Here is a 14298-nt window from a genome sequence, read left to right on the forward strand (position 1 = left end):
CTTCGGTAACGTTTGCTGTGCCAGAACAACAAAAGCCTGAAAATGTTATTTAAGTCTTCATAACATTTTTAAAGAGAGAGACTTCTCGAGGAGAACAATTTAGTCTCTATTTTTCGAGTAACAGGGAAAGATTACGATAGCATCTGGAATGCAAAACCCTTTTAAAAGCAAGTTTCATTGTCTCACTATTGTTCACTAAAGTCTGCAAAGAACAAAACAAGATTGATGAAAGAGCATTCGTTTTTTAGTATTGGAATCATTTAGCAGCTATAAACTTAGAAATGTATACCCATACGTCTATTTTCTATCAGAAATCTCAGCATTTCTTAAGTTCACATTTTAATTCAAAATTCTCAATAAATGCCCAAATTAAACAACATATTTAATTACAAGCATTATGCCCTTATCATTACAAAGTTTTTAAATCACAGTAAGCAGAGTTTTAACAGAATTAAGTTTAAAAAACTGGGAAAAAAAATTAAAACTCAAGTTACCTTGTGAAAAAAGTACTGGATGGATTTTAAATCCCCCTCCATTCTTCAGCCTTTGAGGAAGCTGTTCAAAATGGTAAGTGTCAAGGTAGAAGTAAACCTTCAGCGTCTGCCGGCTTCCTTCTGCTTGGTATGTGATTGGTACGTCTAAGAATACAAATCAGTGTTCCTATTTCATTAAAAGCAATGGCATGCCCTTTTCCAGAAACTGTTGCACCCAAAATTCACGTGGTTAGAGAAGAAATCGCTGCAGACGCAAAACTAGTATGTGCAGCATTTTACATTATAGTCAGTGTTGCTCTGGTCACTTTTGGCCTATCCATTATCAAGAAGTAGATAAACAGAGAAGTAGTGACAATCATCTTTGCCAGCCTGCCAACGACAGCAAAAACACTAAGCAAATAATGTAGTTGTCAACACCCTACTTGTATTCCCTGTGAATGTGAAGATCCAGAAATCACTGGAATCACATGCGCCTTCCTCAGATGCACGGTGTCTATGGTCAGTGTGACTTATAGAGTCAGTATCTCCTCAAATTTGTGTGGGACAGAGCACAAGTAAATATACAGTAGCTACCAGCATATTCATTAAATTACTATTAAAATCAAGACTCAACTGAGAAAAAAAAGTATTATTGTAGAATATATAAAACTGTAACAGCACATTTCATTACCCTTTGACAAACTAAATGTCATAATACATTAACTGGTGTCAAGTTCACTGCCACTAGCAGTATCACTTTGCAGTTACAGTGGTTCCCCAACATACATTTTTGTGCGTGTTATGCCAAACAATTAACAAGTAGCGACTATTAGCAAAAGTTGGTGAAAAATTTCCATCTAAATCTCTCACAGGAAGTCAGTTTAATACAATTTTAGTTTTATGTGCGTTTCCTTTTTAAGTTTCCGTAAACAAGTCTCCAAGTTGAAAGCAGTAACAATAAAATCTAGTGATTTGCATCAATAATCTCATTATGTTGTTTTTACACTATGTGCATGAGTTATTTTGTATCTACATGGAAAATATTTCAAAGGAACATTTTCCACTAGTTTTGGTAATAAGAAAAAGACTTTTTTCTTTTATTAATAATACAGAAGCATAAGCAGAAAAAAAAAAATTTGCCTGTTCCTTGTCTTCTGTAACCAGTCAGGATGACTGTGGTGATAGCACTCAAACCAAAAGGAAATACAGAGTTTATTGCAATCCCAGAACACCAGGACTCTCCATTTATCTCTGTTTTAGCACAGACACCTCAGTGGGAAGATACAACAATATGAACGGTTCATGACACAGGCATAGGGTTAACTCCCCATCAGGATGCCCTCCTGTAACTCCAGTTCCATGTTGTTACCTGGTTTAGCAGGGCTTCTTTTTAAAACAAACACTCTGAACAAGGTCCTTCCCTGAATTATACAGAAATAAAAATGGTCTTATATAGGCTGACTACCAGCCCTACATTACTGAAATCTTCAGAGCATGGGCAACTTCTCAGTAATCGTTTTATGGAGGAGCTTTGTGTCTTCTGGTTTTGGTTACCATGGGAGTTTTCTCATGTGTGGTCTCAATCCAGCAAGGGAATTGTTTTAGAAAAGCTTGATGTGAAGCAGACATGCTTTCCTCCCTTCCCAGGGGAGTTATGAGGCTTAGGAAAAAATGAAGGGTTTTGCTCACTATACAAAGTTCACTGCAGGAAAATCTCTACTGGCTGAAAACATATTAATAAAGGAGTGGCTATGAGTGAAGGGTATAAACAGCAGACTTCGAAGACAGTCCCTTCCTGTGAGTTGGGCAAGTGCTGGGAGGAAGGGTTCAGGACCCTGAGCATCTGCACCAGCAGCTCTCAGAGGAAGTCTCTTGCTCAATTTAAAGCTATCCTAATCGTGTTCACTGTCTCCTTTCAAGGAACTCTTCCAAGATCTACTTTGTCCTTCAGATGATAAAATGAAATCGGTTTTATGCTTCTCCATCTCATCTCAGTTGCATTTCTCTCTTAAGACCTTCAAGCTTATTTAACACATGACTCTACAATAACAACTAGATCTGCCAGGGACTTTCCTGATGCAGTCACATACTCCCAGTGGAAAATTCGGTTAAGCAGACATTTTTTCCCCCAGGGTTACTGACGTTGCCAGGTAATGATTCTGCATTGTCACTGATGTTAACTGTATTTCAGGAGATCTAGGAATATTAGGAGAGCTACAGATCTACTAATTCTCCATAATCCCAAGTTACATAATTTTCCCTGTGGGAGGTAATGTTCTAGGAGATAAAAATGTTACAAATACAGAAAATTTTTCCCAAACTGTAAAAGTCAGATATTAATTATAATTACTTACTCGCAACTAGTGGTTCTGGCTCTGACTGTCTGAAGTAAAAAGTAACTTTTTCCAAGTCAAACAGTGCAACCAATGTATCTTCTAGCATGGCTTGCTCATCAGCCTAAAAAAGGCAAAAGAAAAAGTGAAAGGGTCATTTCAGCCAGATGTTTTCCCTACCAGAAATAATATGAGAGCAGAACATAAAAAAATAACTAAGAATGTTGCGCAACATTTTGCTGATGTAGCGTATAACCTAATTAACTCCTACATAACATAAATATCTTTGTTTCTATTGGAACTTTCCCTTTTATTACTAGTCCAGGATTATTAAAATTAATGTTATCATTTGACATAGTAAATTAATAGCTAATTTATAGCTACCATTACTTCTCTAAGATACCAGCCTTCAACAGCTTCTCTTGACACAGGTCTAGTTTGAAAATTAACAGAAGGGAAATGTGAAAAACAAATTATTCTTTTTAGCAATTTTTTTTAAAGAATGCCATAACTTTAGCATTTCATTTATAAGCAACAGATGAGAGTTCACCGTGTCCACTCTGAGCACCAATAATTGAACCAGTAGAAGGAGTACAGCTCAGGTGATTTGCACCTTCACTTACAAAAAACTCCAGATACAAATCATGTATGTAGATATGCCAGTATTCTGATTTGCACCTATGGTTCACTCTGTGTATTCCTGCGCTAGAGATAGCTAAAGAGATCCAGACTAATTTAACAAAAAAAGCCTCAGGAAATAAATTACTAGCTTCTCAGGACACTTTACTGAACCTTTGAAAAGGAAAATAGTAATCTACAAGTACGGTTGTCTTGAGTTAAATATGCAGAGCAATTATAGCAGAAATCAATAATCACTTAAAGTAATTCTACTCTTTATATAGCCCTCCTCTAGCACCTTAAGCTAGCAAGAGCCAAATGGAAATCTGAGGCATGCATTTTTCCTCCTCTAAGAACTGAAACAGTAGGAAGGCAAAGAATAATAAGCTGCCTATACAATGAGAATAAACTATAACTTACTGAATTACATAAAGGAAAAAAAAATAATAAAACCATGATTTTCCCTGATCTATTTCCCCTTGTATTTATGAAATAGCAAAGCTGCCAGAAATATTTTTGTCTCCTGGTTCAATTTATGAAGTCTCTATGGACAGAGCAGTTTTATCAGCAGAATAGTCTGAAAACCGTGACATGGGAAATATTTGCACAACTGCTCATTCTTTACTGAACTCTAGCCATAATGAGTGTAATTTCCTTCAGATACCCTCGTTTAAAATAACATGGATCATTTGTAAGCAAAATAGTGCTGAGCAGGTATTGAAAAAGTTGCCGTTAAATACTTTTCCCTTGGTTAAGAACAGTTTGACAGAGAAGACTAAATTCAATTTTACTTTCAATTTGACAAGGCATCCTGCTGGTATCCGATTATGTGAAAATAGCTAAGTAGCATGCATTTTCACTACAAAGGAAATCTCTACAATCTTGAAATAAATAAAAAAAACAACAACCCAGAAGTATCCAGTGCTGTAAAGACAACAGTGATTTTGTCATAACTTGACAACTAAGCACATGGAAAAATGTAAGACAGGCATCAATTGAATTTACTCTAGAACTTTGAGGACACCAGCACCAGGACATGTTGGTGCTGCATGGTGCTAAAAAGCATCCAAGACTCAAGACATGGGCCTGAACTCCCTTGACTGTGCTTTCTTCACTTACTCCTCAGGTGGATAAAGAGCCCTCCTCTTTCTGTCAGGCACTGACTTAACTGTTTTTAACCCGTACACCTATACATACAGCTGTACATACTCTGTCCTGTGCAAGCCCACAAAGGTATCTCAACTACCCACGAAGTAGCTACTCAGACTGGCTCAAGCCAGTGCTCACCAACAATACCACAGACTAATACTTCATCATAGTGATTTTGAAACTTCTTTAGTTTTATTGGTTGCTTCTGCTTCTAAAGTTTACCAGGTCAACTTGTCAGCAATTTGCTGCTGAAGGCAAGGAAAGAAGACCTTTGATACTAGGAACATCGCCTGTTGCATGGACTTTTATACAGACAGATGTACCAAATCAGTTGTTTTCAGTGAGCAATTCCAGAGGTTGAGAAGACTGCCACAGAGCAGACCATGCAGACTACTTCACAGTTCTTGAGGTTAGCAGGAGCCTGTCTTCTGTGAGAAGCAGCTTAAATAGCTGAAGCAGCACTTTGGATAACTAGGGATTAGAGGACTACAAATCCATGTCCTTTCTTAATTGTTTCTCAAGCCATAGCTCTTTGGCAAACCTTGTGAAGAAATAGCAGATTTCAAATTACCCTGACAGGCTATGAAGATTTGCCCTGTGACAGCAGCAAACCAGACTAGCACATCTAGTCCTTCAACTACTACAGACTTTCTGTTTTTTGGGGAGGGGCTGATAAAATTATCCAGACCAGGTATTTTATTCATCTTGCATTGATGCTTATTGGAAACTGAAGTTCTGGATATCACCTAATACCACATTCACTCCTAGGGAACAGCTACAATAGTGGTGGGAAGTCAAGGTCAAATTCACTATCTGCTAACTCAAAATAAATATAATACTTTCTTTGTGGAAAAAATATTTCCCATATCACAGACAAACACCTCCCGTATCTGTAATTATCTAGATCGCAAACTTTCCAAATGGCAGCTAATTAAGTAACAAGCTAAGCACAAAGGACAAAGAAAAACACATTTATAACTAAGACTGTTTAACAATGTCCCTGGTTCAGGGAACAACCACGGGCTGTGACCAAGCATGCCACATGAGGAGCCTTACCAGGTTAGGCGACAGCAGGGACTGGAAATGAAGGAGAAGACCCGCACTGGCTATCTGCTCCAACCACCTTCTACTGGCCTCCAGTGTCTCCATTTCATATTCTTTGTTGTTGTCAAACATCTGGTTTAAGGCTACCATTAGTTGCTCTGAAAAAGCACAGACTGTGGCCACTAGGCTCTGACAGAAGACCATGTCTCGCCTCAGTTGTATCTCGCTGTCTGTGATGGGTAAAAGCCAAAAGAGGAAACGTAAAAATGCAACAGGAGATTAATTCACAGCAAATGAACGGGGCTGGATTTTTTTCCTTTGTCTAAAAAACAATTCTAATGTAAAGTAAATTACAAGTTTATAGCCTAATATTATTCCCAGGAAATAGCACTCCATGACCAAATCTGACATTTTTCACATTAAAAGATTATTTTATAATTCTAAAATTATATAGAAATGTATTTAAATTCCGGAATTTAAAGTAGTTCTTCATAAATAATGCATGTTTATCTTGTACATGTACATGCCATCATTTTTATGTACTTTTGATGTTACAAGGTGAAGGATGTGAGTTAGATCTCTTTGCTGCAACATGAGAACCAGCTGGGCACAAAAACATTTACTTTCCACAGGAAAACAAGTATAGTCAGAAGCTTTAAAACTGACTGCACCATCTGATCAACTCCACAGGTGCCAGCTGGGCAGGGCAGATGAAGACTGCCTGCTGTAGACTGTAGACAGGGCACATAGAAGTGTTGCTACCAGAACAAAATCTACCCAAATGTAATATATATATTAATTTTAAATTACGAAATAAGACCAGAGCATCATCGCCTATCCAGGAAGCAGCAGAGATTTATGGTGTCAGGAAAGTCCAGGACAGGTCCCTAGGTAGAACCATTAGTAGTTGATTTAAATTAGGGACTAGCTAACCTACCAATTTTTTCCAGAGGGCACAAGCATTAGATTAGCTAAAGGTCATAAGAGTTAGAAAAGGAAACATGTTCTCAATAAAGTAGAAAATTGTAGTGATAAATATTCAGTGCTTCCTTCTCTTTTCTGAAGGTGTTCAGGTATTTTTATCATTATGAGCTGTTAGGCAAACATCAATCACAAATGGTACAGGTAGACTTAATCTTTCTCAGAGTAGGAGAAAAAGATTAGGTGATATCGAGGTCTTTCCAAAGCCCAAAATCTTTGTCCTCACTTTTAGATTCCTCTGCCTCCAAGACGCTTAGCTCCTTTTTTCACTTTTACGATGGAGCTGGCAAGACTTTAGATGACTGGATAAGTCACAGAATCATAGAATCACAGAATGGTTTGGGTTGGAAGGGACCTTAAAGATCATCTATTTCCAACCCCCTGCCATGGGCAGGGACACCTTCCACTAGACCAGTTTGCTCAAAGACCTGTCCAACCTGGCCTTGTAAGTAGAACTAATTCTGTATTCACAAAATTAATAGCGATTTTAAAAATACGCTTTTCTTGAACTCCAAGTATTTCCCAAAGTAAGGCCATTCTGCTCCGTTTTCCTTCTGAGATCTTCTTCAATCTTTTCCTCAACTACTGATAATACTGACCACACTTTTGCTATCACTTTGCTTCCACTTGCCAGCCTCTCAGGATCTCAGGAATGTTTTCCATAAATGGTTTAATCACTACTGCTTCTGCACGATGACTCCCTGCTTTTTGTTTTGATTATTAAAATTAACCTCTTTATCATTCCAGTCTCTCAAGTTGTGCAGAATCCAGTATGGACAGAATTGTCATCTTCCAAAATGCCATCCACCTCCAGCTTCAGCAATCCCACTGGCTTCTCCATGGTCAAAAACCTTCCAATGTCACAGCAGTGCCCGGGGATTTGAGCCCAACACACATTTTCTCACCTCTCCTTGCTCAGTTTTATCTGTGTTTGTCTAACAGCAGCTGACTTGCTGTGTTCTCCCTCTGTGTTGCCTGCTGCTGAAGCAGCCCTCTTGTGTCTCCAGCACCTCATTTCCAGATATCATATAATACTACTTGAACATTAGATACTGCATGCAAGAGCACTTTGGGCTCTTTTTACAACAAGACTTTTACAGAAAATAAACTATAGAATTTACAAACTTATTAAACCACATAAAGAGGGAAAACCACTTTAAAAAGTCAAGTCTGAGGTATTTTCTAAGGTCACTTCTTACACCTTCTTACACCTAAGGAATTACTAAAAACTTTTACAATATTTGGAAGAAGTCTGACAATAAAGGAATGTTATATTTCCCTTGACAAAACTGCTGTTATGTGTCATAACAAAATCATTAAATAATAATGCATTCATATAGTACTGCAAGATGGTTAAAATTATCAGCTTTTACAGTCAAATGTGACTACTTACTTGCGCACCTACAAACTGTAGAGAATCTTCTGCCATAAGTATTATTTTCTAAATACTGATTTACTGACATTTATTTTGCAGATGCAAAATAACATGCATATTTTGTATATTTGAAGCTGTATGGGGTGATGGCAGAACAGCACACAGAATAATCAGACCCCTTCCAGAAAGGAGGGACTTAAAAAAAGGTATCATCTTAAAAAAGATGAAAGGAAAGGTATGGGTTGGAATAGTAAGGTAAGCCTGGACATAAATGGGAATGCAAAGCAAAGAAAAAAGATGGTTAATAGGAAAAATCCCAAAAGAAGAATGACAGCAGAAGTACTGTGCACAGGCTCAGTGATTTAGTAGCTACTTCATCTGCCAAGTTGCAAAGTAAATGACCAGAGAAGGTATTCTGCATTTTAAAAAAAAGTGCAATGTTTGTTAGAAATGTCTTTGGAATTGTTGTGTTCTTCAGCAATCCTCACTGTTAACACAGGGGTAAAGTTGGTGACTATCAGGTTATCATATCTGAGACTTTTTCCCTTTTCTAAACACAGTATTCTGTTCAAAAGAAAAAAAAATCTCAAACCATCCACATTCACTTCCCCCATTCCCAAAACAAGCAAAATTACCTGTATACTCAAGAAGTGCCAAGAGTATTCGTGCCTTCACCTCTTAAAGAAAAAAGAAAATACATTGAGGTCATGGTTAGAAGTGTTTTCACCAACATAATAATGCATTTGCAGTTTCTGATTTTTAATTAAAGGAGGATAATTTATTTTTTTTAAGGAAGTGATCATTTCCATCTACTATGTACCAGGGAACAAATGTAAATGTGTTAACCCCCACTGCAAGGAACATGCAGATTAAAAAGCTGCCATCACCTTAGAGAGTGCCAACCTTTCAGCACATCAGTTGTCCTACAGTAACTGTAGGAACACACGGCCACTTCACATCCTTTTGCATCTTTCCAAATTTCTTTCATGAACCCAGTTTTCTATGCAGTCCTATTCCCAGCCCTTCTCAGCGGACCAGCAGAGCTGCTACAGGGTATGTGGACAATAGGACAATTTGGGAATATGTTGCCCCTACTAAAACTAACCTAATAGGTTTGAAATGTGAATTGTTTGAAATTTGAATACAAATTGAATACAGATGACGGAACTGACATTAGAGTTGACTGTACCAACAGCACAGTCTGGATTCTGTGTGTACTTGAAAATATCTATGAAAAGCCAGAATCTTCTCCAAAGGTAATGATGCTTAAAAAAGAATAAAACCTTTCAAGCCTGATCCTTTCCATGCTGTACACACACTGCGAAAAGAACTGTCAGTGCCTACGCTTATGAAATGCATGCCCACGGTATCTCAAATACAACCATCAAAACACTCAAAATTACTGGTTATTCTTGAAAATTGCCTGGTGATAGGTTTTTGCCTTAGCCTTCTGTATTCTGAAGAAAAAAAAAACCCAACCAAACTTGCAGAGATTAATAACTTGGCATCTTGGAGTCTGCACATAGCTTAGTAACTGAAAACACAATATAGGGAAATACAGCTACTATCTGAAGAATTTAGATACATCGAAGCTATTACTTGCAGCTTGTTTTATATGAGATTTGTTGGATCTCTGAATTCAGAAGCATCTGAGGTATCTATAAATAATGATTTCCTGCTTATGGGAAAATTACAGGACACTGCAACTCTCCTGTATCACTGTTATAAGTCTTCTCCGTTTCAAAACATACCCACAGGCAAGAGAGTATTTTTAGGTTACTTGTATAAGTAGAGACCTACCTGAGGTTAGAAGAGAACCTTGGATGTTTAACCATTTGCTTTTCCACAAATTCCAAATGCTATGGAAGCTTTCACCCCTTCTTGCTACATGGCATACAGAAAGGAGTATCTCCCTAGCAATTTCTCTTTAGATCAAATAATTTGTAATGCAAGATGCCTTCAGCATCTTTTCTTCTTTAACATTCTTTTGTATTTTTTTTTTGCCCATCTTTGGATCTTTGCCAGTAAACGGCAGATTTTATTTTTATTTTATTTCTGACATCTGAAGGTATTTTCAAAATAAGACTAAGATTTGCAATGTATATTTTATTATTAAAGTTGAGATACATTTTTATGCTTTTAATGACTGAGAGGCTCCTTCATGTCTCAGTCCTAATTTAAATTAAAATACATGTGGACTTTCTCAATTGCATAGTATTTACTGTTTAAAATTATTGTGCTAGCAAAATAACTGCACTTCTTCACGTAGTTCTGTGACTAGCTTACTAGAAATATGACTTGTTCTAAACAATTTCTTTTTTGATTAAAAAAAAGTTACTTTTTTTACTTTGGGAAAAAGCAATTACAGTAATTTCTCTTTGTCTTTGCTCTCTTTACACCTTTTTACTGTTATGCTGGGCAGTTTTGGTTTAGTTTCCTTCTGAAGGGTCCATTTCTTTCCATGCATCTTGTTGATTTTCCTGATTCCGATGCTAATGTACATCCAGAATCCTGTACCTACATTATTCTTCCTCTATTCAGTGACCATTGAATTCCTGCTCTGACTGCTGCTCTCACCTGCACCAAAATCAAGCACTCCATCTTCAAAGATCTGCCTCTGCCAACAACTTGTCTTTCTCTCTATTGTTTTAACAATCTAGTAGGCCCAGTCACTCCAAGATAAAACATTCATCTTTTCATTAGTTACTTAGCTCCAGATAAATCCTCCTAGAATCTGTGCACTATTTCAGAGAACTCTTCAGTTCTCTCAACTTGATTAGCCCTCTGGGGCTGCCTTTCACTGTAACCCTAGAAAACTTTTCTTTCTCTAATGATATGGTAGGACAAATTAAATGAGACAAAGCAGTCTCTACATATGTTTTAAATGTACTGACAAGGAAGGCTTGGTCGGGTTTATTTTCTGGTTTTGTTTTTCTGGTTTTGTTGTTTTTTGTTGGTTTTTTTTTTCTTCTGTGCCAACTTTCACAGATTTTATTAAAATTGTTCTCCCAATTCCAGTACTAATTAAAAAAAACAAAACTATCAGACTAGAACAATCATCCACAATGCATTCTGAGTTTTCTAATTTCTTCATATTTATTAAACAAAGTTAACAAAAAGAATCTAGGACTGTAACGTCTCATTTTTGTAGGGCTCCATGTCTCCTTCTGCTTTAAAGCACTAATTGGTCTGACACAGTATGTCCTAGAAGGCAACAGAACAATAAGTAAAAAAATAAAATAGCCTGTGATATTTTCATAAAAATAAAAATAAGTCAGTTTTCAATAAGGAGATGCATCTACTGAAAGCATTAATCAGTAATGGTTAAGCACGTTTATAACAAATTGAGGTTTTATTCACAATAATTTTTCCCCATGGTGAACAAAGTTTTATCTGTGGTCTCCTTTGACTACTTTCTCTAGAACCTGCTAGAAGAGACCAATATATCTGTTTTTCTCAATTATTAAAATAATGCATTTACTTATAAATAAACATGAAGATTCTTCTAAAATCCCAAGACTTTGTTCAACTTGTTCTCATAAGCCCAACCAAGCAGTCAAATTAGGGGGCATCTTTTGTTTTTTCTGAAACAGATGAATAAGAGGGAAAATGGGGAGGCAGGTTTTCAGCCAGAAATAGCTCAGGGCAGTACCCATAGTTCTTCTAGCTACCCTGACCATTTGTAAACACAATGCGTAATGCCAAGATTAGAAAGGAGAAAACAAGAAATGAATATATGAAGGGAAAATTTAGCTGTTAAAGCATTTTTAACCCTGCTTTGTGCTCATCTGATTTCAGTTAGATCCAGCTGCTGGTTCTGTCTCAAGTTTAATTTATATAGGCCTAAGTCTGTCTAAATAACAGCAGTCTTCCAACACTGCCCAAGGGGAACATTTCTGCCCTGAATCTTTTCAACACTGAACTAGATATACCTGTCCAGACATGCCTTGATAACTAAGGCTTGAGAAGCAATTATTCACTTCCATTATCCTATTTCTCCTTCATGCTATTTGTGCCAGGGAAGGCACGAGAACCTAGGCTTTCAGGTATCCTTTACATCACACCAACTCCTTGGTCCCACAGGTGAGTCAAAATTATGACAAAGATGTGGATCGTGATTCTCCAGAGTACTTCTCCTCAACAAGTACTAGTGATGCCAGTTTGGGGGATGGAGGTGGAATAGGAATCAAATTAAAGAAAAATAACTACAAGAGAATAGAAAGATGTGAAGACTGATGGTGAATAAACAACTCAAGATTATAATTTTACATGTAAATCCAAGTATTTCGTTAAGAAGATGGCACAAAAGCCAGTTCTTGGAAATCTCTGACAAAAGCTCATATGCCATGGATGGAAAGGGAAAGACAAGAATATTTAAAACTGGCAGACAACTTCTGAGACACAGCGATGAGAGAAGGTAAGGCAGAGCGTGTGCTGTTCTTGAGCAACACACGAATAATGTCTTTCACTCTTTAGCTCTCTGAACCATGCACCATTCACAAGCATGACAGTTGCAATAAAGCTAATTACTATGACTTATTAACAGAGAAAACCTATTTTAATCCTTATTTCTAAAACACTAGAAAATGCCAACAGTTTTATTGTTCTGTAAACATCAAGATTCCTTGTGATGAGTATCACCATTACATTATAGTAGTATCATAAGAAGAAAAGTTTCGTATTTTAGGGAGGCAGCAAGTCATTTGGACCTTGCTGAACTCTCCCACGAAATCCTTTGTTAGATTTAAAACCATATTTATCTGAATAATCTCAGCTCAATACTGAGGGTATATGACTAATGTTGAAATGGCTTAAGTCTACTAATTATATTTATGGGCAAACAAGTTATGTGAAAAAGGTCTGTTAGGCTTGGCTTCAGAAGGGGGGCAATGAAGGACTGTTAAAGACATCTTTTGATTCCTCCTAACTGTGAGAGAAACCAAGATTAATATTTGAATATAATTTGGTTTAGGCTGAAGATAGACCTGTAGAAAAAAGATCCAAAAATATTTATTAATTTTTCACTCAGTGACAGCCACCGTTAAACTAAAAGAAGTACTCTTAGTATCAGAGAGCCAACTCACTGTTATTGACTCCAAAAATAGGAGATATTTTTGTAGTTGTTTTTATAATTTTCTAACCCAAGGCCTGAAAATATGATTATATCTGGAATGAGAAATACCAAAAGTCAGAAAAGGAGGAGTTTGTTTGGTTTGGCCAGTTGGTTTTTGGAAATTTATCTTAATAATTATCACAAAGTTCTTTTCCAGTGATCTGAAATTTAGCAGTTTCTTTCTGGGACACCATGGAAATTAGCCAACAAAACAAAAGAAGCTAAACCCACACACACAAATAATTTAAAGATAGACCTGACAAGCTTTTGTTCCCATGTAGACTCCTAGTGCAGGTAGTTTTATAAAAAACATTTTGCTTGTTATTTCTGTTTCTCTATCAGGAAATAAAACAGAAATTACAAGTAAGATTTTCTGGAGAGGAAACTTACTTTTTCATGAATCCAGGGGGGAGAGCAGAAAATCCCAGCTCACACTATCAGTTGGTGTGAAGAGTAGTAGAGTACTAGGTAACTTCAAGACAGTGGTGGAAGGGAGGTGGAGGAGGAGGAGTGATAGGATCAGTTGTGATTGAGTGAGTAAGTGAAAACCAGTGGAGAGGTTTGGTTTCATGGCAGGAGAGGGAGCATGGTTCTAGAGGGATAATGATTCCAGTCCAATGACAGATAAGAGCAAGACATAGGACAGAAGTTGTCCTGCAGAGTCTTCATCTTTCCATTTAAGACAATAGAAAAAAAGGGAGTTTGATTTCAAGGAAAGGCCCATTTTGGTGTATCAGTCCTATGAAGTTCTGTAACAAGTCAGTCAAGCCCACTGGACTTCAGCAGCAACTGAAATAAGGTGGTCCATGCAACATATGGTTCATTTGTTTTCACTTGTCAGAAAAGACAATTTTCTTTTCAGTATATGAAGCCAATAGGATGAACATGAGACAGCTGAGATATACTCCACTAACATTGTTATTAAGAACATAAAAAAGTCCTGAAATTCAGGTGTTTCCCATAGACTACATGGTGTTCAGCAAACCTTGCCTAGCAGCAACATGAAGCAGTTGTATCCTTCTACTTCTCTTCCCCAGGCTCTCTATTGTTAATGAAGTGTTTATTTATGGTCATGTTGTTCTTACTAACCTTCAACAAATTTTCTGATATTCTGGGCAAGACTCCGGACGCTGCTGGGCAGGTTCCAAGGGTCTTGCTTAATGTGGAGACGTAGCCTCTTTGGACAGTTAAGCTTCGGTTCCATTTCCTGCT

The 14298-nt window shown here is 37.1% G+C and overlaps 1 protein-coding gene across 1 annotated transcript in view; it reads right to left on the reverse strand.

The window, feature by feature from the left end:
• Positions 1 to 494: 494 nt before the first annotated feature.
• LOC104538790 (phosphatidylinositol 3,4,5-trisphosphate-dependent Rac exchanger 2 protein-like) overlaps positions 495 to 14298 on the reverse strand; it is a gene marked incomplete at both ends in the record, with an annotated part of 35682 nt that continues 21878 nt past the window's right edge. The window contains 5 exons of the mRNA XM_010182120.1: positions 495 to 638; positions 2828 to 2930; positions 5630 to 5847; positions 8609 to 8650; positions 14176 to 14296. Coding sequence (XP_010180422.1) covers positions 495 to 638; positions 2828 to 2930; positions 5630 to 5847; positions 8609 to 8650; positions 14176 to 14296 — 628 coding nt within the window. The remainder of the gene's footprint in view (positions 639 to 2827; positions 2931 to 5629; positions 5848 to 8608; positions 8651 to 14175; positions 14297 to 14298) is intronic.

Source organism: Mesitornis unicolor, unplaced genomic scaffold, assembly GCF_000695765.1.
Source record: "Mesitornis unicolor isolate BGI_N332 unplaced genomic scaffold, ASM69576v1 scaffold46033, whole genome shotgun sequence".
Lineage (NCBI taxonomy): Eukaryota > Metazoa > Chordata > Aves > Mesitornithiformes > Mesitornithidae > Mesitornis > Mesitornis unicolor.